This window comes from Callorhinchus milii, unplaced genomic scaffold, assembly GCF_018977255.1.
Source record: "Callorhinchus milii isolate IMCB2004 unplaced genomic scaffold, IMCB_Cmil_1.0 Scaffold1, whole genome shotgun sequence".
Classification (NCBI taxonomy): Eukaryota; Metazoa; Chordata; class Chondrichthyes; order Chimaeriformes; family Callorhinchidae; genus Callorhinchus; species Callorhinchus milii.
Genome location: NW_024704742.1, coordinates 14874984 through 14902535, shown reverse-complemented (window position 1 = coordinate 14902535; position 27552 = coordinate 14874984). Strand labels below are relative to the sequence as shown.

Below are 27552 nucleotides of genomic sequence, written 5' to 3'. Positions count from 1 at the left end.
AGATTTAGTCTCCAAGTGTCCAGTTTAAACTGCTGAATGTGAAATGACATCACAGAAATCTTAATTTACATTCACCTCACCTTTATCCTAAAACACTGAGGACTAAGCAGAAATTAGCAAAAGGATTCCTGAATAAAGACTATGATTTTGAAATGGGGATTCCTTCTGGTAACTAGATGTAAGTCACACCAAATGACGAGACATGCACTTCAATAGGATCTACAGGCAGTAAAGATTGTTATCTGGCAAAATTGAATAAGAAAGGTAAATGTGTTTTGATAAACCGTTGTACTTAGTAAGGTGATAAGTATTAGCATTGATTGGGTGGAATGAAACATGTATTCCATTTTTTATGGCATGTTTCTGCAGCAAGCGATTGCGAAATGAAACATTCCGTGGCTTAGAGGTGCCTCGGATGCAAGTTACTCAGAGCACCTCAAGTGTGAGGAGACACCTCACAGAACTCACATCTGTAAATTACAATTAAAGGGAAAAGGTGAACATTCAGAAAGAGAGCTCTGGCCCTCACACCATTTGAAATATCATCAAGATAGGAAAGGCAGAAGCTGGCACTTACAGGGCTATTGAGTATCATCAGGCACTGGTTGAAGTGATGATGCTCCATCATAGAGTGACAGTAGAGCTGAGCGAGAGGGTGCTCAGTCCTGCACAAAATCAATCACACAGGAGAGTTCAATGTTAATAGCTTCACTGCATCCTTATGTTTTCACAAATGGAAAATATGATCACCAGAAATGACGAATGTTATACTTTCAAAACTTGTGCAGGATTTACAGTCTTTGGAGTTGAGGTTCATTATGGCTTACATGATAGCATTCAAGCCACAAGCTGCTTTCAGATACATTCCATGAGGGTCTTTCTTACATGGTTCAGTAACATTTAATGGCATGGATTGCTGGGTAGGATTGTCAGCAATATACAGTGTACTAATGATCATTATGACCATGTGTGTCAGTCTGACTCAGTGGTAGCACTCTCGCCTCTGAAGCAGAAGGTTGTGGGTTCAAGCCCCATGTCAGGACTTGGAATCACATAGTCTAAACTGACACTCCAATGTTAAACTGAGGTCCTGTCTGCCCATAGTACTTTTCAAAAACTGAAAGAAGATTCTACCGGTGTCCTGGCCAACAATCCTCCCAAATAATGTTCACTCTATGGCTGTTTGTGAGACTTTGCTGCGAGCAATTGAGCTGCTGTATTCACCTATAAACACACAGCCACTCCATTTCACAGTAAATCCTGTGAAGCATTTTGGATCCTCCTGACATGAAAGGTGTTATGCCAAATACAATGATTATTATTATTATTCATTATTGCAAAGCAAATGGACCCCAAACCAGACAAAAATACCAATGAGCTGTACACAGAACAAGTTCATTTTTTAAAAGGTACATTGAATGAGTTCAAGGCAGCAATCTCATCTCAGGTTGGCTTGAAATAGCCTTAATTTCATTTGGTTATCTGATGCCCTTGAAAGGATTCCTATGTATTAAACATTTCCTGGACTGTCATTGTTATAGAGTGTTTGACTTTTTTAATGCCATGGTTACAGTAGTTAAAACACAGCCTACCTCTTTATGAAGGAATTGTTCACCCCTCTGTGATCCAGGTCGTGGCAGAGTGTTGCTATGATCAGAGCTAAAACCTCCATGTCAGTCAGCTTGTTCTATAACCACAGAACAGAACAAATGGAAACAATGTAATTGTCAACAAACCAAACACTGGCATTACTCAATACCGTTGTGTGTACACAGAATCCAAGAGGTGGAGAGGTAAAATCCAGACGCCTTTTTGCTTGACTTTTAGAATACAATGTCAATGAAGAAAAGTGGCAATAGTCCTTCCTAATCCCAATTTTGAGACACCTAAGAGCCTGAAATTCAGATCTGCCAGGGTGCTGTCACAATGCCAGAATGCTCCATGGTATTGTACTTCTGGCCTGTGGATTGCACCATTGCAGTGTTGGTTAGTAGGATATTGCCTTCAGTTAGTTAAGTCAGTATCCTGCTAATCCGTAGTCCTATATGGGCCAGATGTCCAGGGTGGCCTGGCTGCAAACCCAACCGTTGCAGTGGATTCAATGGGAAGATCACACCTACTGGCAGACTTTTGTCATAGTGTCGTCTCCTTTACCCAAATAAGTGAAACTGCAAATAACACTGACAAACCTGAATCCTGCCAGACTTCAGCAAAGCAAACATGCACTGTGCTGTGTTAAAGGCATGCCTCCAATTGTGATAGACAACGTGTTTTCGATAATTCTTCTTTACACTTAAAATCCAACGGCAAAGAACCTACGGGTAAAAAACAACAAAGTGTTTATACAAGGGCTGTTTCATGTTGACAGTGAGAGCTGTTATAAAGGTCCAGTTTTAACTTATTTTCACATGATCAACTATCATGACTGTCTGATGAGATGTGCAGGTGTACTGTAACAATCAATAGTGCAGGAAGGGGTAAAAGTGCAGGAAGGGTTAAAATCTTTCAATTTTGTATTATGCCTTATCTCTCATAAAAAAAATTTAAAGGAGATTTTGTGTAAAGTGTAATGATTGCATTTATATGCAAACACAGCAGCCAATGTGTGCACAGAAATGTCCCCCAAAATAGCTATGAAGTGTTTGATCAATTGTAACTGGGAGATTGTTGGCCAGGAGGCTGGATAAACTCCCTTCTTTTTCTGAATAATGCCATGGGATCTTTAATCTCCACCTAAACAGACAAGCAGGACCTCGATTTAATGTTTCATCAAAAGAACAACACCTCCAAGTGTCAGACTAGACTGTGAGCTCAAATTCCTGGATGGGATTTCAGGTTTTTTTCTTTTTGCTCCTTCCTCTTTATGCATCTGTGTCGCTTACCCCCCAACAGTTTCGCCCACAAAATATACAATTAACTTTACAGTATATTCTGTGAAGTGCTTTGAAATGACTTGAAGAGTCATTTAAGGCGCTATATCAAATGCAAGGATTATTATTATAGAAGAGATGGCACACCAACCAGTAAACATCTGTGGATGTTAAGTAGGGCTCAAAACAACTGGATTAGTTTCAGGTGATCATTTTAGCAAAATGAGGCACAATGGAAGCTATATTTGAGTACCCTCAACAGCTTAAAAGTTTGTTATCAAATGTCAAACACTAATAACATCAGCTTGTTTCAGTCATAGAGAAGCTCACATTCTTTACCCACCTTATCAAATCAAAAAAAAATTATGTAATGATAAATATTACGGTGATAAAAATTACAGAATTGATCAGCTGCTAGGTTCTGAAGCCTATTGCACAATACCTCGTATTTCATTTGAAAATTCTGTAACAGATTGAGGTCAGTGAACATTCGGATAGTAGCCAACGTTGTTTCCATGTCCGACAGGTCAAAATCACTGAAGCTGAAATCTAACAGCTTGAGTGACTGTGCAGAAGGGATTGTCATGGCCTGTGAACAGAAATAAAGGTTAAAAGCTGTGAAAGCTTAAGTTGGGATAAAAGTATAGCAATTTCAAACGGAAACCTTAATTAAGGTAATACGTCACACTGACTTGTAAGAAGTCCTTACAATTTGATCTACCTCGAGAGCAGAGGTCCCATGAATCAGTATGACTTGTGAGATTTACTGTCTGTGGTTACTGGCGAGAATTCCCTTTTTGGTTGCTTTCATAACGAAAACTTCCAGTATAAACTCACTGTCCCTTAGCCCCCTTGGTCTACTGAATGGCATGGACTATCTGGTAAGCATTTATTTTTCCACTCTTTACTTCAGTTAGCCAAATGAATAAAAATAAATAATGTAACATCTTATTATATTGATACGTAGTCCTCAACAAAATACAGTCTAGTAACGTTGTATGCTGTGAATTGACAACTGCAATGATGGTTGCAGCTTCAGGCTTCAGGTAAACCAAAGTTGGAAATGCTTGGTAATGTGACAATTATCACCTGTGACATTTAACACATCACACCGTTAATCTTCTATCCTGATTTCTACTACAGCCCTTATGTTGAAAGTATGACTCTTTAGTCCTGCCTAAGATCTGCCTATTATTTATAAACCTTGTTTTGATGTATTTGCAGTAATAGCCAGTAATAGCCTGTAAGATTTCTCTGGTGCTAATGTGGTTATCTGACCAACCATCATAGGTGAAGGTGAGGTAAACAAATATCACAAAAGTTAAATGGATAAGTGGTTCCTCAATTAATTTTAAGTCTTTTCTCAACTCATGTTGTGGCTAGAATGTTATACAGAGTAGAAGTTAAATATGCTCCTTGATTTCTACCCAAATTTCTCAATACAGTGTGAATAGCAAGTGCTATTAGCAACATAGGCAAATGGTACTTTTTGTTCAGTAAGCCAAGTGTTTGGTACAGGGGTGTAGCCACTGGTGGGCATGGATAACCGTGGCCCATCCAATTAGCACCCTGGTCCACTTGTCACTCTCTGTGCTGCCTCATACCTCTCACTCTGCCTGTCTCTCTGTCACTCTATGCTGCAGAGAGGGATGGGAAGAGAACTATAGCAGAAGGTATGGTTATTGCCCATCCACCATAAGTTGGTGCCCACCCAAATTTCTATTCCTAGTTACGTCACTGGTCTGGTAATTGCAGACAACCATGAATCAATTTGCAAAATTACCCCCCTTATAATCTGAATTTGTATTTTGTATTTTATACCTGGATTTGAAGGACTGCAGTATCAGACTCTCCAAAATATAAACTTGCACCAAATTATGTTATTTTGTAGGATTATTTACATCATATTAAAATGATTCTATTCTCAATTCATTTGAAGGTAGGCGGTTATAGTGTTTGACACTTCAATGGGAATGATCTCATGCATAAAGATATAAGGTCCTCGGACATTTAATGCTCAGAAACAATTCACCCACAACTTAAAATTGCAATTCAGATACAGTATATCTATTTAACATTCATTTTGTTATTAAATTCCCCAAAAGAGATGTACTTGACATTTAACATGGAAAATAACGTTCAAGGAAATCCGCTTCCAAAATGCTTACTCTTTGAATTATTATATATTTGAATTCCGACAGCTAATACATCTATTAATATCCCTATTAATATCCAGCATTGAAAGGTTCAAAAATCTTTATCTGAACATTGAGTTGGCTTGCCAATAAAAACATCCTTCATTTCAGAGGAACTTATCCACTCAGTTTATATTGTGAGTTGAGCAGATAAAGTGAAGGGCATGGTTGAGGTTCAATCCATAACATTATCAGTGGAACTATTTGCTGTAATTGACCAGAGAAAGCAATATTATTTTGGCTCTCCTATATATCTTAAAATACGTTGCCCACATTCAAATCATGATTTGGAATGTCAATTATTTAAACTCCCTCATTTTAAAAATAGATTCATAATGTGTCAAAATTTCAAAAGCTTATAATTAAACATTTAGGTTGAGGAACTACTAGTGATGTGGCAAAAATAAAAAGATGTAAATTGTGCTGCTTCTTAACAGATTCAGCGGTAGAAATTTAATTTGGTTCTAGATTTTTTCTGTTAACACCATCCAGAATATGGCAAATTTGTAAGTGAAGCTTCAGGATATCAAGGCTTTAGAGCAGGTGCAGAGGAGATTTACTAGAATGGTACCAGGGATGAGGGACTTTAGTTATGTGGAGAGACTAGAGAAGCTGGGAATGTTCTCGTTAGAGCAGAGAAGGTTAAGGGGAGATTTAATAGAGGTGTTCAAAATTATGAGAGGTTTTGATAGAGTAGATAGGGAGAAACTGTTTCTACTGGCAGATAGGTGAGTAACCAGGTCATATATTTAAGATAATTGGTAAAAGAACCAGAGGGGAGATAAGCAGACTTTTTTTTTTACACAGAGAGTTGTTACGGTCTGGAATGCACTGCCTGAAAGGGTAATGGAAACAGATTAAATAACAACTTTCAAAAGGTACTTGAAAAGGAAAAAATTGCAGGTGTATGGGGAACGAGCAGGGGAGTGGGACTCACTGGGTAGCTCTTCCAAAGAGCTGGCACAGGGATGATGGGCTGAATGGCTTCCTTCTGTGCTGTATATTCTATGTTTCTGAGCCTCATTGTTGAAGCCACCTTCCGTAATTTTTTTTAAGTACTATATTAAAAAACGGGTTAAAAGTTAAGAGTAAATTCAGAAATTTATCAAATTCTGGAAGCTCTACAATGTTACATAAATAGAATAAACCTAGACTCCGGCGAAATTTCTTCCGATGTGAAAATTCACATAATTTCTGCTAACTTTGCAATTTTCACCTATGTATATTCACAGTTAAATGGGGGTAACAAAATAAATGTGATTGAACTAAAGAATGAAGAAAGAAAAGTGATTTTACCACTGTTACCTGCAGCTCCCTAGTCTCCTCTTCACCAGCAGATGCATGGTATGAAAGGACCTGCAACAACATAAAGACCCATTTGTGACAATTTACAATGACTTGGGTGCATTTGAATGATTAGTTCCTGTTTATGTTTGATGTACCACTTTATCATATTGAAACATCGCAAAGTGCTTCACAGTTTCCTGTGTATTTGTTGGTCCAATGAAGCTTCAGTATCATTTCGCCCACAAAATATACAGTCAATTCACTTTACAATATATTCTGTGAAGAGCTTTGAGACGTCTCGAAGACGTGATAAGGCGCTACATCAAATGGAAGGATTAATATTATTATTACTAGTTTTATATTCAATTGGTCCACGGTTTTCTCTGAAAAGTATTAAAGGCAAGTGATACGGGAGCTCTTATTTTCTTACTAACTGCATATATAATCTTCAAGTACCAAGAGCAATCAGAAATATGTCAAGAATCTTGTTAATACTGAAAATAGAATGCAAAACTAAAATGTTGCACCAAAAGGTTAATTTTTTTTAATGTAACTGGGAAGAAGATGCCAGCAGTAAAGCAAGAAGCCTGAGAAATATATCCTGATCCACATTTCATTGAAAGAGGCCATCCTTTTTCTGAGTAATGCACATGTGTAGCTTTGCATAAGCAGAGAACACTCCTTATGACACTGGGTGACAGATCCCAGTGGAGTCCTGTAGCTCAGTGGTTAGAGCACTCGTTTTGTAAGTGAGGGACCTGAGTTCAATTCCAGGCAGAGGGCGAAACCTTGGGCAAGTTTCCTTACTCCACACAGAGCCTAATAATAATCCCTCCAAAACCAAAAACAATAATAAATTGGTCATTTTCAATCTACGACTGTTTGTGGGACACTGCTGTGCGCAATTGGCTGCCGCGTTCACCCACAAATATACAGTTAATTCACTTTACAGTATATTCTGTGAAGCACTTTGGGATGTCTAGTAGACATGAAAAGCGCTATATCAAATGCAAGGATTATTTTTATTATTATCCCTGTACTTTACTGCAAAAAGGCTCTGATGAACACCAACAGGTTGCATTAAATGATTCATTTGAACGTTCCTGGGCGGTTAATTGTGGGTGGGGGAACAGAGATGAGCCACATGATGATTCCCGTTTATACCCATTTGTACCTCTTCCAAGTAATGATAGAAGTAGGGGTCCAATTGGATTTGGCACAAACTCCACCACCTGTCATACTGCACTTTTCACAATTAATTATTGCCAGTCTGCAGCAAATTGGCTCCAAACGTGCAGCATAATGGTAGCATTGAATTGACGGACAGTCAGAAGCTCTCCAGTGCATGGCTGTCATTATTTTGTTTGGCTGCTGGCTGCCTCACAGAGACTGGATACTTTCACAGAATGATCAGTGACTTTCCGTTCTTTCATCCTTTTCCATTTCCTCCTTTGCGAAAGGAAGTCCTTCACAGTGTTTATGCAATATATAACAATAATAATGTTATAGTTCCAATATTCATTACAACTACAATTCACATTTATATGACTCCCTTTCATGTCAGGAGGATGTTTCAAAATGCTTCACAGAGCTGACTGGGTATTACAACAACAACTTGCATTTATATAGCACCCTTCACGCGATACGAGGCAGTGTCTCAGAGTACAATATCATTATTCATATATATCTATCACTCCTTATACCATTTTCTAAATTGTTTGAAATCTCTCTTAATGTTATCATTCCCCTTTAAACTAACCAGCTGCCCACATAGCTTAGTGTCAATGGCAAATTTTGCATGAGTGCTCTCCTTCATATCTTCATGAATAGGGAGCCAGAAACAATTAGCAAATCACTGCACTCCTAAACAAGTTGTATATGGGAACATCCCTATACAACTTCACTCTACCAGGCTGATAAATTTACAGACCAGCACAGAATCAGATATACTTGATTCTTAAAATAGACCTGCAATCAGAATGTCGCTCCCTTTATTTTTATAATTCTTGCATTTGATATAGCCCCTTCTCGCTTCAAAGTGTCTCAAAACACTTCTCAGAGCTTTTTCTGCAAAATATAGTGTGTGTATCTGTAGGACAAAGTGGCAGCTCAATTTGCACACAGCAATGTCCCACAAACAGTTCATGAAGTGATATTACCATTCTTTTTTATCTGTGGGATTGTTAGACAGGACATTGGGAGAAACACCCTTCGCTATCACATGAATTTTAACGTCAACCTAAACAGTCAGATGGGATCTCAGTTTAATGTCTGACATGAAGAGTAGCACTTCCAACAATGCTGGGCTCCTCAACTACTACATTGGAATGTCAGTCTAGACCATGAGCTCAAAGTCCTGATGTGGGGCTTAAATCAACAATCTTCTGACTCAGAGGCAAGAGCGCAACCAACGTAGCTGGGCTGAAACCTATGTTTTCGCTCTCTGGGAGGCTACCCCCTTGAGGGGCGCTATATAAATACAAGTTGTTGCTGTTCGTTTGATAATATCATGTGAGCTATGTAAATCATTTGCAACACATATGTACATATGAAGGGAAGTACCTTTGTAATTAACAACCGATGAGAGGGTTAGAGTTGTTTCCAATACAAAGTACGAGACAATTTGCCACTTACCTCAAGAGTCACAACCTGCTTTGCCATGGCCCTTTCAACTGTTTCATACATCTGAGTGTTCTGGATTCCCAGCCCACAAAAAATAGCAAAGGCCTCCAGGAACTGCTCATCATTGTTATTGAAGGCCTTGATCACACCAGACCGTTCATCCATTTTGTTCACGAGCTGACAGACACCTGTTGTATACAAAGAACATAACTTGTGGCCAATAAAAAAAAAGTTAAAGTCCAGCTGCTTGCAGTTTAAATGTTTTCATCCTTGGCTAGATGGCCAATGGGACAACTATGGTGCATGTTCTGCATAAGATACGAACACACGAATGTATAGACTGGTAAAATAAAATGCAGTCCCTCTGGTCAGTCTCAAATTGAAAATCAATTGGGACCCTCTTCTATCTTTCATACCCCTGAAATTAATTTATTTGCCAAATGATTGTCTAATTCTGGTTGAATTTGCTGACACAATGAGTATCCACTATATGTCTCCCTGGGTAATTTACTCAACATAACCACCTCCTTTCACCTTCTCTTGAGTCTGTACCCATGTGTTATAGGGCCTGTGACTATACTGACCTCTTATTAGGGATCACTTCATCTGAGTTTCGTTTAAAATTTGAAATACTTCAACAAGGTCTCACTGAAGCTTCTCTTCTCTAGTGTGAACATTCATAGTGTGCTCTGCTGGTTGTGTGTGTATGTGTGTGTGTGTGTGCATGTCTATGTGTGGCAGCTGGATGAGGAGAGATGAGGCTGTGATGCCCTCTAAAGCCGAGTGGCCTGCCGACACTCACTTCCAAGGCTCACATGTTGGGGTATTGGAGGGAAAATGGGATCTGTTGAGCTGCATCCCAGCATGATAAGACTGGGACTAGGAGCAGAGGCTTATATCATTGGAAAATAATTATATAGCCGAAATAATCCCTTTTTACTATGCAGCCTAAGCTTGTTCTCTTTAAACTGTCTTGTAAATTTATAAAGGTCTTAACAATCTATGCACCAATACTCCCAAATCTCTCTTCCGCTTTGTGCTCACTAGACTAATTTAGGATCATAGATCGTGACCAGTATTCGAAGGGATAGCATGGCTAAATAAACCATGTGTGTGTAGTTTATGCTACTTACCTTATGTTATGTATTACCATCTTGAAATGTGCTCCAACCTCTGTTATTCTTTTGATAATATGTGCAAGTGAGATTTGTATGTGGGAAGAATTTTATCCTATTTTGGCAATTTTAGTTTGGCAGCTGTCTTATAAACAGTCATAGATAGACGTCTGTATTGTGAGCTGCATTGATATAATTTTAAAGTATTTATAAGGGAACTTAGTAATTTGGCAGGGAACTTGGCAACCAATTTCCACCAGCAATGTTCCACAAATTTCCATGACCAAATTTACCTCATATATTGGCCAGGACACCAGGAGAAACTTCCTTCTCTTTTGAAATAGTGTCATGGAATCCTTAAAATCCATTTGGTCCTGCACACAATAAATATTTCTAATTTGCTAATGAGCTTCCTTAATTAGAAATGCCAACCCGTGAAAATGTAGCTCCAATAATAATAATAATCCTTGCATTTGATATAGCACTTTTCACGTCTTCGAGACGTCCCAAAGCGCTTTACAGAATATACTGTAAAGTGAACTTACTGTATATTTGTGGGCAAACGCGGCAGCCAATTGCGCACAGCAATGTCCCACAAACAGTCGTAGATTGAAAATGACCAATTTATTATTGTTTTTGGTTTTGGAGGGATTATTATTAGGCTCTGTGTGGAGTAAGGAAACTTGCCCAAGGTTTCGCCCTGCCTGGAATTGAACTCAGGTCTCTCGCTTGCAAAGCGAGTGCTCTAACCACTGAGCCTCAGGACTCCAATGTGATCTACTATTGGTAACCTGAAAGAGTTTGCACTCGAATCCTTTGAAAGACATCCATTAGAAACTGTTATATATTAAACCTCAATTATAATAAGTATCAGCAGGTTTGTCCAGGAAATAGGCTCATGCATAAGGTCATCCTGTATCCTTCTTTCCTGATCAGATTGTGCTATCGTATATCAATGTAGTACATTCATGTGACACCATTCTTATAGCTTTGTTCAATTAACAAAGTATCAACAGAAAATTACTGAACAATCAGTAAGAACTACTGAAGTCGTTTTCTTTTAATTAATTTTCACCAATGTAAATATGTTTTATTCGGTGAACGTTTATCAGTAAGAATGGATTTTTACCCCAAGTTAAGTTAAAATCTGAATTTGACTATTCTTCCCGGAATCCGTTATTGCACATGTCACATCGAAACCCGCCTTGCTGCAATGATGGTCCTGGGAATATGCTCAAAAGCCAGTTCCTCAATACTGGAAACGTTTTTGGAGTGTATTCATGGAATCGGAGCAATTTTCACCACAATTTAGTTTTTTGTTGTTTATCCTTTCCCCATTTTTCACAGAAAAAATAGATCCTGAAAAAATGACTTTAATTGTCTTTATCTATAAGTATCCTGGTGCATTTCCAGCGCTGCCTTCGCCTGATGCTCACATTTCAGTGTGAAAACGTTTCAGGATGATACCTTTTGTCTTGATGTATCCAAATGAACACAATTTATAATTCTCACTCAAATAGAAACTGTTAATAAGATAGCTGTAATTACTACGTCATATTTATTCGGATGACACACCAAAAATATGATCAGCTTAGGTTTTACCAATGAGCTTAAAGTATCACTGGATACTGGAAGTAAGATGAGCTCGAACATAAATGTCATTCTGCCAAAGACTCACTACTATCAAACGTACTAGATTTCCTGTGATACCAGCTAGAGAGTTGTTCACTGATTAAATGGCACATCTTAACACAAGATAATGGTTTGCTTTGACTAACGCTTGCCATTCTGTAATAGACTGGTAATAACAGTAATAATAATCCTTTCATTATTTATAGCATCTCAAAGCAGTTAATAGGATTTAATGTAAAGGGTAGTGACTGTATTTTGTAGGTGAAGGTACAATACAATACAAAATTAAATTTGTATTGTGCCTTTCATATCGGGAGGACGTCCCAAGGAGCTGATTAGCAGGCAATTTGCACACAGCAATGTCTCACAAACAGCTATGAAGCAATTGACATTTTTTATTGGGGGATTGTTGGCCAGGACACTGGAGGAAATGCCTTTCTCTTTTCCAATAGTGCCATAGAATCTTTACTTCATCTGAACAGGCCTTGGTTTAATGTCTCATCCAAAGGACGTGAGACCCAACAATGCAGTTCCCCCAGTTCAAAATCCTGACGCGGGGCTTGAATCCTTTTGACTGAGAGGTAGGAGTGCTATCAAACTGAGCCAAGATGACCTAGATTTGAACAGTTGCTTATTAATATGTTTATTGTAAGATGATATCATGCTAACTGCACAGCTCTGGGTGCTGAACCAATAACATATACTCTGTTTACTAAAAGCATCCTTACAAGTGTTCTCTTCTTCAATTGGGCGGGGATACAAGGGGGAAGGAAGCTATTTTGCTCAGTGAGCTCCATTCAGTTTCTTGAGCATGGCTACATTATTATAAAATTTAAGATAAAATTATTCCAAGTAATCGTGATCAAACCAGCAATGTCAATGTCATCACTCAGATTAGATTCAGCAGGTTGCAGGCAGACAAAGACAACAACAACAATTTACATTTATATAGAGCCTATTTGCTAAGACAGACGTAAAACAAACTCTCAGAGCCACACAGACAGTCAGTGGCAGGGACGCTGCTGATTCACTGAGTACATTTTGTAACATGCACTAAAAAAAGGTTCAGCGAGGCACACATCTGTCAAAATATGGCAAACGTGTTATACATGTTGCTTGCAAGAATTATGAAAATCATATATTAATTATTGCATTGCAATGAAGTTATATCAACAATTATATCTGGTGCAGCAGAGGAATCTTATACATTTTCACATTACAATTTTTAGATCTTGTTGGATCACTTGGAATGAGCGTTGATTGAAGGAACCAGAAGTGCGGACATACACACAACCCTCACACATACAACCAACAGAAACACACATTAAAATATTCAGAGAAACTCCAATACCTATAACTTTATTCTTCTTTCCATTTTTAATTGGGGTGCAGAGCAAACTTTTTATTTGCTTGTTTGTATTTTCTGCATTTTCATTCTATCAAGCAAATAAAAATAAGGTTAAATACTGTCAGGAATTTCCAAACAGCACTAAGTAAGAAAATAAAATCAACATCCTTGGACTAAATCTATGCAAATGAGTTTGAGGTTCCAATGAGTTATGCACACTTACTGTCCACATGAAGCGTGTGTCCTTGCAGACATCTGTTATGTTCAGTGTTTCCATGGTATTTTTCGCATACTTTCCATACATGTAGTTCATTTTATTTACATCACAGCCCCTGTTGGAAAACAACAAATGCTGTGTCAACAGGTTCTGTGCTTCTGTGAGGTAACTGTTACACCCATCAAAAAAAAACCTGGACCAGCTGTTTTTGAATGGGTGTATAAAAGCACATCTTTTCTCCCAAACTGTGCCTAGTCCATCTTTTAAAAATATCTGTCAGTCAAGTTAAACTAAACTGTTGTTAAACTCCATTATGAGCTCATGAATCCAAAATCATCCAACTGTCCGATTCACTTTGACATTGGCCCATCAATAAATCGATTAAAGGAAAAGTTGCACGTTATAAATGGCCTGGTCAACTCAATGATGGTATGTTCAGAGAGAGAAAGCAGCATAGTTCAAAGAGATTTGCAACACAATCTCCATGGTGGGGGGGTTACAGTGATGAAGATGATATAAAACTTCTCCAGGAGCCAACAATTTGCAAAGAAGAAATTAAAATATCAACTGGACAGTTGGGTCGGGACTCGAGCGGGAGAGAAATGGTCAGGGTGAGGGGAGGGAAGGGAGGGAGTGAGGAGGGGGTAGAGAGTCGAGAGGGGAGGTGAAGGTGTGGTCGAAGAGAAAGGTCTTGAGACCGGCCCTGAAGGAGGAAAGGGAGGAGGCAAGGCAAAGGCACTGGGGGATAGAGTTCCAGAGCCTAGGGGCTGAGAGGCTGAAGGCCCGGCCACCGATGGTAGGGCGGTTGGGGCGGGGGATGTGGAGCAGACCGGAGCCAAAGCAACAGAGGGTATGGGCAGGTAAGTAGGGGGATAGTAGGTCGGAGAGGTAGGAGGGAGCGAGGCCGTGAATGGCCTTGTAGGTGAGGATGAGGATCTTGAATTCGATCCTCTGGGGATGGGGAGCCAGTGGAGGCGAGCGAGGGTGGGAGTGATGTGGTCCCGAAGCCTGGTGCGGGACAGTACACGAGCTGTAGAGTTCTGAATGACCTGCAGCTTGTGGAGGGAGGTGCCGTGAAGGCCGGCGAGGAGAGAGTTCCCATAGTCCAGCCTTGAGGTGATAAAGGCGTGGACCAGAGTTTCAGCAGCGTGAGGGGTGAGGTAGTGCCGTAGTCTGGCAATGTTCCGGAGGTGGTGGAAGGCGGTGCCAGTTGTGGCGCAGATGTGGGGAAGAAAGGACAGCTCAGGGTCGAACAGAACACCGAGGTTCCTGATTGGCTTTGAGAGGTGGAGAGTGCAGCCTTGGATGCTGATGCTGTCAGCGCCTGACGCGAGCCAATCCGCAGGGCCTCAGTTTTGCGCACGTTGAGCTGACGAATCAACACATCAAAGATTGGAATCAAACCTGTCACCTCTCAGATCTGCAAACCTTACTTTCACACCAGGTAGTGGCAAAAAATATAGTTTGCACTAACTGGGACTGTGTTGGCCCAAATCCATGTCCCACTCACTTGATCTCCCAGGAAATAATGATAATCCCTCCAAAAACCAAAAACAATAATTAAATTGGTCATTTTCAATCTACGACTGTTTGTGGGACATTGCTGTGCGCAATTGGCTGCCGCGTTCGCCCACAAATATACAGTCAATTCACTTTACAGTGTGTTCTGTGAAGTGCTTTGGGACGTCCTCCCGACGTGAAAAGCGCTATATCAAATGCAAGGATTATTATTATTATTATAAATAGGATAGATAGAAGCAAACACCTGGACGAGGTTGGATTTTACTTTGAAAATATCAACAAAAGGAATCATTTAGTAATTACTGGATGTTTTTGTCTGTTTGAAAATCTCTCTCATGTTACCTGCCCCGGAAGCTTGCAGCTCTCCAGCAAAGTAACAACATGTTTTTATTTTCCCTTTTATGAATTCCAAATCAGAATCTTTCATGTCAGGAGAGAAGCTCAAAGAGCTTCACAAGATTTATGGTAAAGTGTTGTGACTGTGAATTGTGTTGGAGAACACAGCAGCCAATTTGCGCATAGCAATATCCCACAAACAGCTACAAAATAAACATAAATTTTCTTGGGGGTGGGGAGGGGGGGTTGCTGGCCAGGACATGGGGAAAAACTAACACATCTCATTGAAGTACAGCACTTCCAACAATGCAATATTCTCCTATTGGGAAGGACAAATTTGCATGAATATGAGGGGAGCGCGGGGGAGTGGGATTGATTTGGATAGCTCTTTTAAAAGAGCCAGCACAGGCACGATGGACCGATGGCCCCCTTCTGTGCTGTATAATTCTATGATCACTGCATTGGATGTCAACTTAGATTATGAGTTCAAAGTCCTTATGTTGGGTTTGAACCCACAACCTTCTGACTCAGTGGTGGGAATGCTACCAACGAGAATGGGCCAAGATGACCCCAAAGCTTGACCTGAAGCTGGTTGTAATCTGAAATTCATTGCAGGAGTGAATTTCATTCATTTTAATGCAGTTACTGTGTTTCTCTGAAGGCTGATTGATGAGACATTGTTTTACCTCCTTGAGAAAACTGCAGGTTGCTCCAGCTCAGCAGAATTCATGTGAAAGACGCTGGAGAACGAATCCTGGGAAAGTAATTTAAGAAGATAATTTATTTATAATGTGGAGACAGACATTCAAGTAATTACAGTGACAGTGAGCATCTCAAAGATCTAATCAGTGATAACCTACATGATGTGATATATCCTGAGAATGTTAGTCTTTCTAGACCTATTTAAATCAATCAGTGTGAGATGGAATATTTCCAAAAAAAGGAAGAACAAAATATTTATCTGAACACTTTTAACAGATATGTTCCTCTGATTCATAACACAGGAACTAATTGTTCTTTCTATTTACCAAAATGGGAAACTGTTACTATTCATATTTCTTTTGTCAAATCTGATGGGTATTCAGTTGCCAATTGATTAATTTATTTCAGAGGATCAAAAAATATAGCTGCAACTATCTAAATAATGAAAGCCATTTGGGACAGAGGGGCCTCAGTGCCCTGAGGTGATGTGTACAGAAGTAGTTATTACTGTCATGCATGACAGTAAAAACACTTGTATGAACCATAAACTAAAAGCTACTGAACGTTTAGAACTACTGTTTTATACTGTAACCGGGCATCTGAGAGAAGCTGAAAAGATTTTACTCGATCAATTACAAAGATGACTTGAGCTACTTATCAAATCAATAGTAGACCAAATCCAGGAAATATGAAATAAAAATAAAAAAAAGCTGGCCAGTCAGGATGTGAAAGTAAAAGTTAATGTTTTAGGTATAGCCAATTTTAAGCCAATTGTAATGGAAGGTCATGTCTGAAATATTAACTGTTTCACTTTCAGACTCTTCTATGGGATGCAAGCAGGACGTTAAGAGTAGATAGCTCCAATTGGGGAACGACCAGAAGCTTAGGCTACATTGCTGAATAAATAATAATCAGCCTTACACTTGATATTTAGCTCCCTTCACGTAGAATAACGGTTCAAAGCGCTTTCACGTTGGGAGGACTTCTCAAAATGCTTCACAAGATTTACTGAAGTGTGGTGACTGCATATTTTGTAGGTGAATAGCCTCCTTCATATAAAATATTTTCAGCTTCTCCCGAATGGATGGTTAAAGTATAAAGGATGACCTTCTGGGAATCGATCTGTTGATTGATCCATTGGGCCTATCTATTATATTATTTTTGTAACATTAACAGTAGAACACAGTGATGTGAGAATATACCCAGAAGCCACATTAGATTTGCTTTTAAAATGGGACTAGCTCAGTTCATTCATCCACGAACATAACAGGCAGAACTGATGCAAACTGACAGCTCACAGCTCTTTCCCATTTGCTGCTAGAGCAGACCAATCGTTCTGGAGTTAATTGATGCTTGGGCCGTGGCCTCAAGCTTTAGAGTTTAGATTTCAATGCCCTTCATCCAAGCTCTTCCCCTCATGGGTTAGTTTTTTTGAATCGGGTGCCTCACTGACTAGAGCCTTGCAGTATTCCCTGACAATCTGACAGTTTTTTTTAAATGTTTGAATTAACCTTATTTTCCAACTTAAATATGAACTATTTTTATATTGCCCACTGTGTGCCACTGTGGTCAATGGCCATGGCATCACTAGCATATGTGATTTTGCTGCCTTCTCGTCTCATGTTGTGTTCAGTTTGTTCAAAAGCATGTTTTGAGGAGTCAGGTTTAAGGATGTACACTTTTTTTAAAAAAATAGTAAATGTCAGGTGTGTGTCAAAGTGCCCAATATGCTCTAATCTCTTTGTGAATACATACTGTTCCGATTTACATAATTGGTAAGGAAATATTCTATCAATTTATTTTTCCAGTGGGGCCCTGTGATTTTAACAAGCCAAGTTAAATACACAGTCACCTTATTAAACCACATCGAATACCCACAGAGGAATTTTCGTCCACAATGAAGATGGTGCAGCTCTGTGCCTGCATGAAGGACAGGATGGTAGCTGCAATCTTCTTCACGATTACATCCAGTGAGCGCTGCTCATCAAATATTACAGTGGCAAGATCAAGTAGAACCTTCGGGAGAGAAAGCATTCTGAAGCAAAGCAGCGATATTCATTCAACAATAGCAACTTGCAGTTATACAGCACGCTTGATGTAGGGTAATGCCTTGGAGCATTGTACAAAGAAGGGTCAGATGCCAAGTAAGGGAAAGAAAAGACGGGTTGGTGGCCATCACCATGTTCAAAGGAGTAGGTTTAAAGGCATGATTTAACGGCAGAGAGAGAGAGAGAGAGAGAGGCAGCAGGGTAGAGGGAGGGAGTTTCAGAGGTTAAGAGCATAGTATTTCAAGGCTCGGCCACAGATAGTGGCATGGAGAGGGACATGCAGCAAGTCTGAGTAAGGCGAACAAACAAATGGGGTAGGACTGGATCAGAGAGATAATGAGGTCCTGGCCAAAAATCTTCCAATTCAAATTGGTCATTAATTTCTTGACTGTTTGTGGGAAATTGCTGTGCACACATTGGCTGCTGAGTTCCCCTACAGTCATTGGACTTCACAATAAATCCTTTAAGATATTTCAATAACATGGTAAGTTGTTACATCAAATGGAAGCATTATTATTACTATTGTTACAAATGATGAGACATTATTATGGACCTTAAACGTTGTGTCCCTTGTTGAGGAGATCACTGTTCAGTGAACAGGACACAAGATCATGCTTTGCAGCAAAGATTTTCACACTCAAAAGCAAAAGCTCCAATATGAAAGGCGCTATACAAATCCAATTTTGTATTGTATTGTAAAGCTGAAAAAAACAAATGCTTCACAAAAAAGCGGGGGGGGGGGGGGGGGGGCGGCGATCCCATATCTTTGGCAATACCTGATTGCGCCTGTTTTCAAGTAGTGAGGTTTCGTACACTTGAGCGTTGTGGAGGACAATCCCACAGAACATTAAATAGGCTGCGAAATCCTAAAAAAAAGTTACATAATTAATATCAGATGACATCGCTCAACTTCACACAAAACTCAGAAATTCTGAATCAATGCAATTTCTCATTTTTCCTATTGTACAACATGAACCTTGAACCACTAAATGTGTTCAGAAAAGTGAGAAGTCCAAATAAATAAGGATATGCACTAAAATAGGTATATTGAGTGATCGGAAGCTCCATGATAGCATTATCTATTTTCTGCTGTGTAAAGGTTATCTGCAAAGAAGTTGGTAGCAACTTCAATGAATTGGGATCAATGTTGCAACATTCGATATTCTTAGCAAAAGAAGAATCCACACAATAGGTTTCATTTGTGATAAATATCTATCTGTGCCACTATTGGAATAGAGAAGGGAGTACAGTGTATCCCAGTGTCTTGGATAATAGTTCCCCAAATAATGTAGGATATTACTATGTACAAATTGTCTACTGCATTTGCCTACAAATACTGAGACACTACACTTTACAGTAAATCCTGTGACATTGAGCAACATTCAAAGAATACTATTATTATATTTACAGAAGGGAAAAAGTGGCCTGGGCTACTATTTAGTTACTTGAGTTGTTGAATGCCTGTGATGACCCTCAAATCAACAGTCCCCAGCAGTCAATGTCGAAGCTCAGACATGAAGGATGAATGACAGGTTCATTGCTGCTTGTGCAACTTTACCTCGGGATGAAGTAATGCTGTCAAGACAGGAGGGAAACAAGAACACTGGGGAGGGAAAACCAAAGGAATGTACTGATCCCAACACTAGCCTCTCCTTTGTTTCCTACAGAAACCAACACAGGTATCAGTCCTGTTGCTGAACCCAAATCAAAACTAATGGTGCTATAACAGCAAGTTCAGCGTAGTTCTCTTTTACTTATGTGTTGGAAAAAAAAACAGATGATTACAGACCTGTTTTTTTTCCTTTGAGACCAGCCCAAAAATAGTTTTTTTTGCAGTCCTGTACGTGCTTATAATCCCTTTAGAAGCAGGTTTACATCAACTCTTGATTATAGTACATGCAGTACATGTGATAGCTGGTAAATCAGACCAGCACACTAGACTGCTATCTGGGGGCTTCTCAAAGAACAGTACGTATTTAAAAAATTAATTCAAATTAAATATTAATCTACTTTGGCAAATAAAAACAACAGCACATTGAGTTCAAAGGGCTGAAGTTACATGTCTAAAATGATGGGGTGAAATATGCCTTCCTGAAATCATTATGACCACCGGTAGTAATTATCATATCATGGGAAAATTCCATCCCTGGAGATGTCCCAGTAATAGCTGCTACCGGAGAACATTTCCACCACATACACACACACAACACACAATGTTTTTTTTACACGTTTTAGTCTCAGTTACACAGAGAACACTGAAGAGGCCTTGGTGATATATATGACTTCTTCACAAGTAGAAACACGCAAACATAGTTTTGTTTTAATTATAAACATAGTTGACAACACACTGAACAGAAAGGGATGATAATCATCTTTAAAACCTTCCACTCGTTTCACCTTTTCATCATTTTCAGTGAATGTTCCACTTGTCCCACACTTCTTGTTGATCGCTTGGGCAACACCAACAACCTGATAGGACAGAACTGCATCAATAAAAAAAAATCGAACTGTGGATGGGTGTAGCGTAAAAGAAGTTTATCCACGTCAGATCTGAGAGATTCTAAACAAACTCCACAGATTAACGTAAAAGTACAAAAGTTACATTGAATGAAGAATTGACCTGCATCACTTAAGAATCATTGGGAAGTGTGTGTACAGCAGCTGGGTGGGCAGAGGTCAGTGTCCGCTCAGCTGTCATGCCCTCCACAGTCAAGTGGCCTTCTGACACTCACTGGCAGGGTTCACACATGAACAATAGTCACTTGGGCAGGGTACAGAAGGGCAACCAGCATCCATAAAAGCACACCCCAGCAAGAGGAATGCAGATCAAGAACAGAGCGGCATATGCTAGGGATACAAATTCGCAGAATAATCGGATGCACCAACACAGATAGATAAAAGGTCGTCAAAACAGACTGCTGCAGCAAATAGAAAAAAATGCCACATTACTAAGTTGTAATGAGGTGTGCTTTTGTCCTTTTCAAACAAAACGTGTTTGAAAATACTGCTCCCACCTTCTGAACAGTGATAGCACTCAAAGCCAATTGAAAATGCTTGGCTGCGCCATTTGTAATTTATGCTTAGCAGGGCCACTATTTTCAAAGCAAAAACAATGTTTCAAATGACGGTTTATAAGATTTCAATTCAATTCACAAGATCACAAAATAGGCTTGAAATGCAGAAGAACCTTCGGCCGAATTGATCTCATCCTTCCAGAATAACCACCCCATGATCTCAACTATCAGTTATGTCATTCAGCTGTCTCCGTCTCTCCCACCCCATCACTCTGCACTCACCCTTCCTTCCCCACCTAAAACCCATGGTCTCCCCCTCATCCCTCTCCTCCCTAATCTCTCACATGGAACGCAGCATCTGTTCCCCTTACCCCATCCCCACACAAGGGCAAAGCTGATAAGCTCATGAGTAGCACTTGGAAGCACAGACCAGTCACAAACTGACAAAGAGTGACAAACTGGCGGCTACATCACAATGAGTTAATGACAACTCTGAGGAGGATATTGAACTTAGGTAGGTCATATAGCATTGATGATCTTGCTAGCTTTAACCAGTGTGCTTATTCACCAAGCACGTCAGCCTGGCACAGTTGGTAGCACTTCCTCTCACCTCTGATTCAGACAGTTGTGTGTTCAAGCCCTAAGTTGGGATTTAGAAACTCACAAAGTCTATGTTGACACTTCACTGCAGTGCTGAGAATGGGCTGCATTGTCAAGAGGTGCCGTCCTTCAAATCAGATATGAAACTGATGTCCCGTCTGTCTGTTCAGGGGGACATTAACGATCCCATGGCACTATTCAAAAAGAGAAGGGAGTTTCTCCCGGTGTCCTGATTAACAACTGCCCCAAATAAAATAAGTCATTCACTTCATGGCTGTTTGTGGGACATTGTTGAGTGTATATGGGCTGCCATGTTTGCCTACAAATACACTTTGCAATCTATCCTGTCCTATGAAGGTTTTAAGATGCCCACTTGATGTGAAAGATGCAGGATTATTTTTATTATTAGATTGGAAGCAATCATGGAACTATGGTTCTTGATCTGGATTGAAGAAATGCAAGAGATCGCTGTCTGGGAGAAAGTTGCTTATGATATTCAAGGCAAACAAAGGCCTTCAGCGAAATCTATTTCCCTTCTGTGAAAATACAGTTCGGTACATTAAATTCTCCCTCTGTGCCACATCTTTACTATAATCTTCAACCAAATCTATTAAAAACAGCAGAAATGTCAGAAATGCATAGAAGGTCAATGAACATCTGAAAGAGGAAGATATTTTAACCTTTTAAGCTATCAGTTCATCAGAAATGAGATAAAGCTTCTTGAATATCCAATGCCTTAGGAAAACAAATGTAAAATTATATTTTCTGAATAGATTTATTCTGTGCAAATAGACAGAAGCATATATAAGGTTTACCTTTAATATGTTATCAATTATTACCAAACCCTGTAAAATAAAATCTTCAGGCCCTTTGATTGTACTGAATGGAGGTTTTGCAATCCCCTTCTAATTATAATAAGTTTAATATTACATTAAACCAGTTCTGTGTCTTATTTACTTGATTTCCCTTCAATTGTGCAGTGTTTCCTCTGGAACTTCTCCAAAAGCCCTCTGTGCCATTTCATCCCTCTGTGGTTTCAAAACCCATTTAACAGATCTTTTTGACCATGATCTTTTTGGTCATGTTCCTTAAACCCAACTCGACTCCATCCTCATATAAAGTTTTGAGACATTTTCCTATGTGAAAGGCACTATCTAAGTGCAATTTGTTATTGCTTTTATTTCAGACTCACTACATGACCTTCAACTCTGCTTAATAGATGCGTCTTAGCAGTTTATTTATCATTGACCATGCAGTGTGAGTTTCTGGTTGTAATGGTGAACAGACATTTCCTTGATTGTTTCATATATAAATGCTTTGAGGAAGTGACTGGCTCTTCAGAGATTTGTTTTTGATCGATCAGAAATTGACATGTGCAGAAATGTCTTGCTGTGTCTAGTTGCTGAGAACGCACAAAATCAGAGCTTCTGTTTGCTGCTCTGGAATGTGCTCCCTATCTCCTGGAGAGGAGGGGAAAGGTTAAATACACCAATTTCTGTAGAACACAAGTGCAGGTTGGCAGAAAGCCTTGTCACTGGGGACCATAAAGTCCACTAGGTATTGTCAGTTCTCCCACAAAATATACAGTTATGCCACTTTACTGATGTCCTCCCAATGTGAAAGATGTTATATCAAAGGATTATTATTGCTAAAATTGAACCATACTCCACTATTTATTTGCAATTTATATTTTTAAATTATTTTTCTAATGTTTTAGTTCTGGGATCTCTTGGAAAGGGAATGATGAAATTCCTCATTATCTGCATAGCAGAAGAGAAAGATACTTTAAAATTTTTGGCCGTGACGTTCATCAGATATGAGATATGTATCTAAAACCTCTCGAATATCCAAAGCCTTACAAAAGCAAATTTAAAATTCTACTTGAATATATGTATTCTGTGCAAATAGACAGACAGAATATAATAAATAATAATAATCGTTGCATTTGATATAGCATTTTTCATGTCTTCTAGACATCTCAAAGCGCTTCACGGAATATACTGTAAAGTGAATTGACAGTATATTTGTGGGCAAAACGCGGCAGCCAATTGCGCACAGCAGTGTCCCACAAACAGTCATGGATTGAGTGACCAAATTATTATTCCTTTTTTTCTTGAGGGATTATTATCAGGCGTGTGGAGTAAGGAGACTTTTGCCCTACCAGGAATCGAACCCAGCTCTCTCGCTTGCAAGGGGAGCGCTCTAATCACTGAGCTACAGGACTCCGCCTAACAACAACAATTTGCATTTATAAATATGGTTCAATGTTAATATGTTAATGAATTATTATAACTATACGCTGTTGGCAGAAGCCTAGTGATCGATTTGAAATGTGGTTATTTCACCATTGGTATATGACTCTGCTCCTGTCCCCAGCCTACTACTAACTACTACTAATAATAATAATCCTTGTATAATAATCCTAGTGATATGGCACCTTATTACATCTTCGAGACATCACAAAGTGCTTCACAGAATATACTGTAAAGTGAATTGACTGCATATTTTGTAGGCAAAATGCGGCAACCAATTGCGCACAGCAGTGTCCCACAAACAGTCGTGGATTGAATGACCACCTTTTTCTTTGGAGGAATTATTATCCCTGGAAAAGTGATCCGCCAATCAACTAACAACCGGGTTCATACTTACTTCTAGGTAAACAGTGGCAGGTGGAGTAAGGAAACTTGCCCAAACTTTTGCCCTGCTGGGAATCGAACCCAGGTCCTCTCGCTTGTGAGGCGAGTGCTCTAACCACTAAGCTACAGGCCTCTACTAATGCCCACTTGTGATTCCACGGATTATGGGTGCCTTGCCCAAGAAGCAGTTGTTAATGTGTTGAGCTTTGGCAGTGGGTGTCGGCAGCCACTTGACTGTAAAGGGTATCACAACCGTGCCTTTCCTCTCCCGACCCAGTCGCCACACATGGGCACTACCAATAGATGGTGCTAAGGAGGGAACAGGACCGTTAAATCCATCTGATTTTAACCTCTCCTTGAGGGAAGATCAGGGTTGACTGAACCTTCCCAAGCAGCCCTGGCTGAGACAACAACAACAAATTACATTTGTACAGCGCCTTTCACACCAGGAGGACGTCTCAAGGCGCTGGACAGTCAGGGATCCGCACACATTTTTAGGTGGTTAGGTGGTTGGGATCAGGATGGGTCAAGGACGGGGAGGGTAGGAGTAGGAGGGTGACCGAAGACAAGGACGAAGAGGAAGGTCTTGAGACAGGTCTTGAAGGAGGCAAGAGAGAGGGCGAGGTGCAGGGTCTGTGGGATGGAGTTCCAGAGGCTGAAGACCAAAGAACACGGCACAGCATTTGACCCGGTGAGTTGTAGGTCTCTAAGGTGCAACTCTATTCAATGTAAGATGCGCCTCTACCTCAGTTAGGGCTGCCCATTCGCAGCATTTTATGTTTGAATTCTCTCCGCTCCACTATTTTGACATTTGTAAAATAATGGCTTGGACTGCACTGAGCTTTGCAGAAATGCAGTGGACATTGACAGACAGGCAAAAGGCTGACAGGAAAACACCAGAAAAATTAGAGGGTTGGCGAAACACATAACAAAAGGCAATTGGGTCCAATTTGCAGGTATTCATAATAGGATTAAGAAGTGTTAATTGTTACTTCTGAAAGCTGTCTAATTTGAGATACTCACAAAGCACAACTTTATAGACAGTTTGAAAGCAGATTTTCAACACATTGTAAAATCCTGGCAGCACACTTCAGCCGTGAGTTACAGAAAAGGACAATCACCTCATCTTCGTGGTTCTTTATTGGCATGGACAGAATACTCTGTGTCTTGTACCCGGTGATGTGGTCGATTTCTGCATTGAACCTGGGATCCTGTGGAGGGTCACACAACAGATCTATAATACAATAGCGACAGTCCACACAATTAATACTTTATACTGCAAAACTGAACTGAAATTAAACAGGCAAATACACCCAGCTGGGATTTGGGGTCGATTATCTATGTACTACGAGGTCGTTGTGGTCCACTACTTGAGAAATGAGGAGCAGTGGAAGATACATTAGCAATGATTGCCCCCTCCCAACACCTCCCCACCCCCCCCATACACACACACATATTGATTTATTTTGTGGAGTCCTGTAGTTCAGTGGTCGGAGCACTCGCCTCGCAAGCGAGAGATCTGGCTTCAATTCCCAGCAGGGCAAAGCCTTGGGAAAGCTTCCTTACTCCACATGCCTCATAATAATTCCTCAAGAAAACAACAATAATAATTTGGTCACTCAATACACGACTGTTTGTGGGAGACTGCTGTGCGCAATTGGCTGCTGCGTTTCGCCCACAAATATAGAGTCAATTCACTTTACAATATATTCTGTGAAGCGCTTTGAGACGTCTAGAAGACGTGAAAAGCGCTATATCAAATGCAAGGATTATTATTATTATATTCCATTTTACAGGTAACATCCTATGATTCGGTGACCATGATTACAGCTGTGATCATGCGCCAGCAAAATGAATACAGTAATAGCAAGATGGCGTTATTAGCCATCAATTTTCGTACATTGTCATCACATTGTCTTTCTCAATGTACTTCAATGTTCAGTGGCATATGTTAATAGTAAAATGCATAATAGCAAAAGTAAAGATTTTTGCAAAGGAATTTTCAGCAACAAATCCAAGATCAGTTTCTCATAGTCTCACTTTTCGAAGACCATTGTCTCATATTTAAGATTTTGCAGAGTTTGGGAAATTACTTAAATTCATATTCAATTTTGAAGTCAGTTTTCCTTCACCTGTTGTTAAAAATGTTAAGACTGTCTGTAAATTGACAAAAGCTTCTCCATCTGTTGCCCCTATCCCGCCCGCCCCTACCACCACCATTGTAACTGGCATCAATAAACAGTTAAGCAATATTTTTCCTTCCTCTGGTTAATACTGTAGGATGAAATGTTCTGACAAACAATTTAAGTGAGCTTCAATACAATAAAACAAGCCCGTTTCTTGAAATCATCATTGTTAACAGACTTGCCCATTGGAGATAAGCTGTTGCTAAGGAGGTAAATGTTTCCATGATTCAGTTTGCCAAAAATATATTTTTGTAAAGGCTGCTGAACTGTAAAGGGAGTTTACAAGTGAATTTATCAAAGATACATCTCTTTTAATGACTTGGACTAGCTTCAGTTTTCTTTGAAGACGATTTAAAGTCGGAATAATTTGTTTATTTCTGGCTGTGCCATTTTCCGTTGACTATAAACAGATGGCTGGCTGCGTTGTATTGTTGAATGCTAACCCCTTGAGGACAGTTCTGCACTAAAGATTGTGAGTTTACTTTAACTGTACAGCTTACCTATACAAAGTTCTGGCACATTTCACAGTATGTGTTCAAATAGGATCACCTTAGCTGTTATGAGTATGGCCTTAGCAAATATTCACACTTGCAATACTTATTGATAAACCAGGCAGGTTGAATTGGTGTGAAGCTGCCTAACTATACTCGACATGTCTTCTCACAACCTCAGACCCTGCATACCCACATACAGAGAGGGTATCTGTACGCATGATACTCATTTGATCAACCTTGAAAGGGTGCAGGGCATCTCATCTCACCTACCCAAGATGTTTTCCCAATGCTCCAAATGCATCTAATTCCACTTTGCAAAATAAATATAGAAAATTATTCTGACTGACATCACATGAGAGAAATTAGATTTCATTGTATTTTTTCCAAATTACAATTATATTGTCAAGCCCGGGAGATTAAGTCCAAACAGGAAGAGTGGTCCTACTAGTTGCAGAGCGTTACATAAAGCGATACAGTTGGAAACAGGCCATTAGGCTTAATTAGTCCTCACCAACTCTTCATCTATGTTTAACTCTCACCTTTAAGACCTACCTCTTCAACTCCACCCACGATCACCTCTCCCTCCTCCTTGCACTTTATTCAACTCCCACTGTTCAGTGCTCTGAGACTCTATCCTGCGTGAAGGGCACTATATAAATGCAGGTTGTTGTTGTCGCTGTTGCCAGTATTTATACTCCACACAAGTCTCCATCCCTCTTTTTCTCCTCT

At 39.7% G+C, this 27552-nt stretch overlaps 1 protein-coding gene and 1 non-coding gene across 3 annotated transcripts in view; both read right to left on the bottom strand.

Annotated features, from left to right (window-relative positions):
- pde5ab (phosphodiesterase 5A, cGMP-specific, b) overlaps window positions 1–27552 on the bottom strand; it is a 63374-nt gene that overhangs the window by 10022 nt on the left and 25800 nt on the right. The window contains exons 3-15 of one of the 2 annotated variants that reach the window (XM_042337424.1): window positions 25265–25354; window positions 20291–20362; window positions 18670–18759; window positions 17724–17861; window positions 15830–15897; window positions 13293–13401; window positions 13073–13157; window positions 8987–9162; window positions 6362–6421; window positions 3313–3459; window positions 2190–2315; window positions 1593–1687; window positions 578–665 (exon numbers count right to left, since the gene is read on the bottom strand). In XM_042337424.1, the coding sequence (XP_042193358.1) occupies window positions 578–665; window positions 1593–1687; window positions 2190–2315; window positions 3313–3459; window positions 6362–6421; window positions 8987–9162; window positions 13073–13157; window positions 13293–13401; window positions 15830–15897; window positions 17724–17861; window positions 18670–18759; window positions 20291–20362; window positions 25265–25354 (1344 nt within the window). The remainder of the gene's footprint in view (window positions 1–577; window positions 666–1592; window positions 1688–2189; window positions 2316–3312; window positions 3460–6361; window positions 6422–8986; window positions 9163–13072; window positions 13158–13292; window positions 13402–15829; window positions 15898–17723; window positions 17862–18669; window positions 18760–20290; window positions 20363–25264; window positions 25355–27552) is intronic. The other variant, XM_042337433.1, reaches the window with a different exon arrangement.
- Window positions 24204–24276, bottom strand: trnav-cac. Its single transcript has one exon. It is a non-coding gene; the product is annotated as a tRNA-Val (tRNA).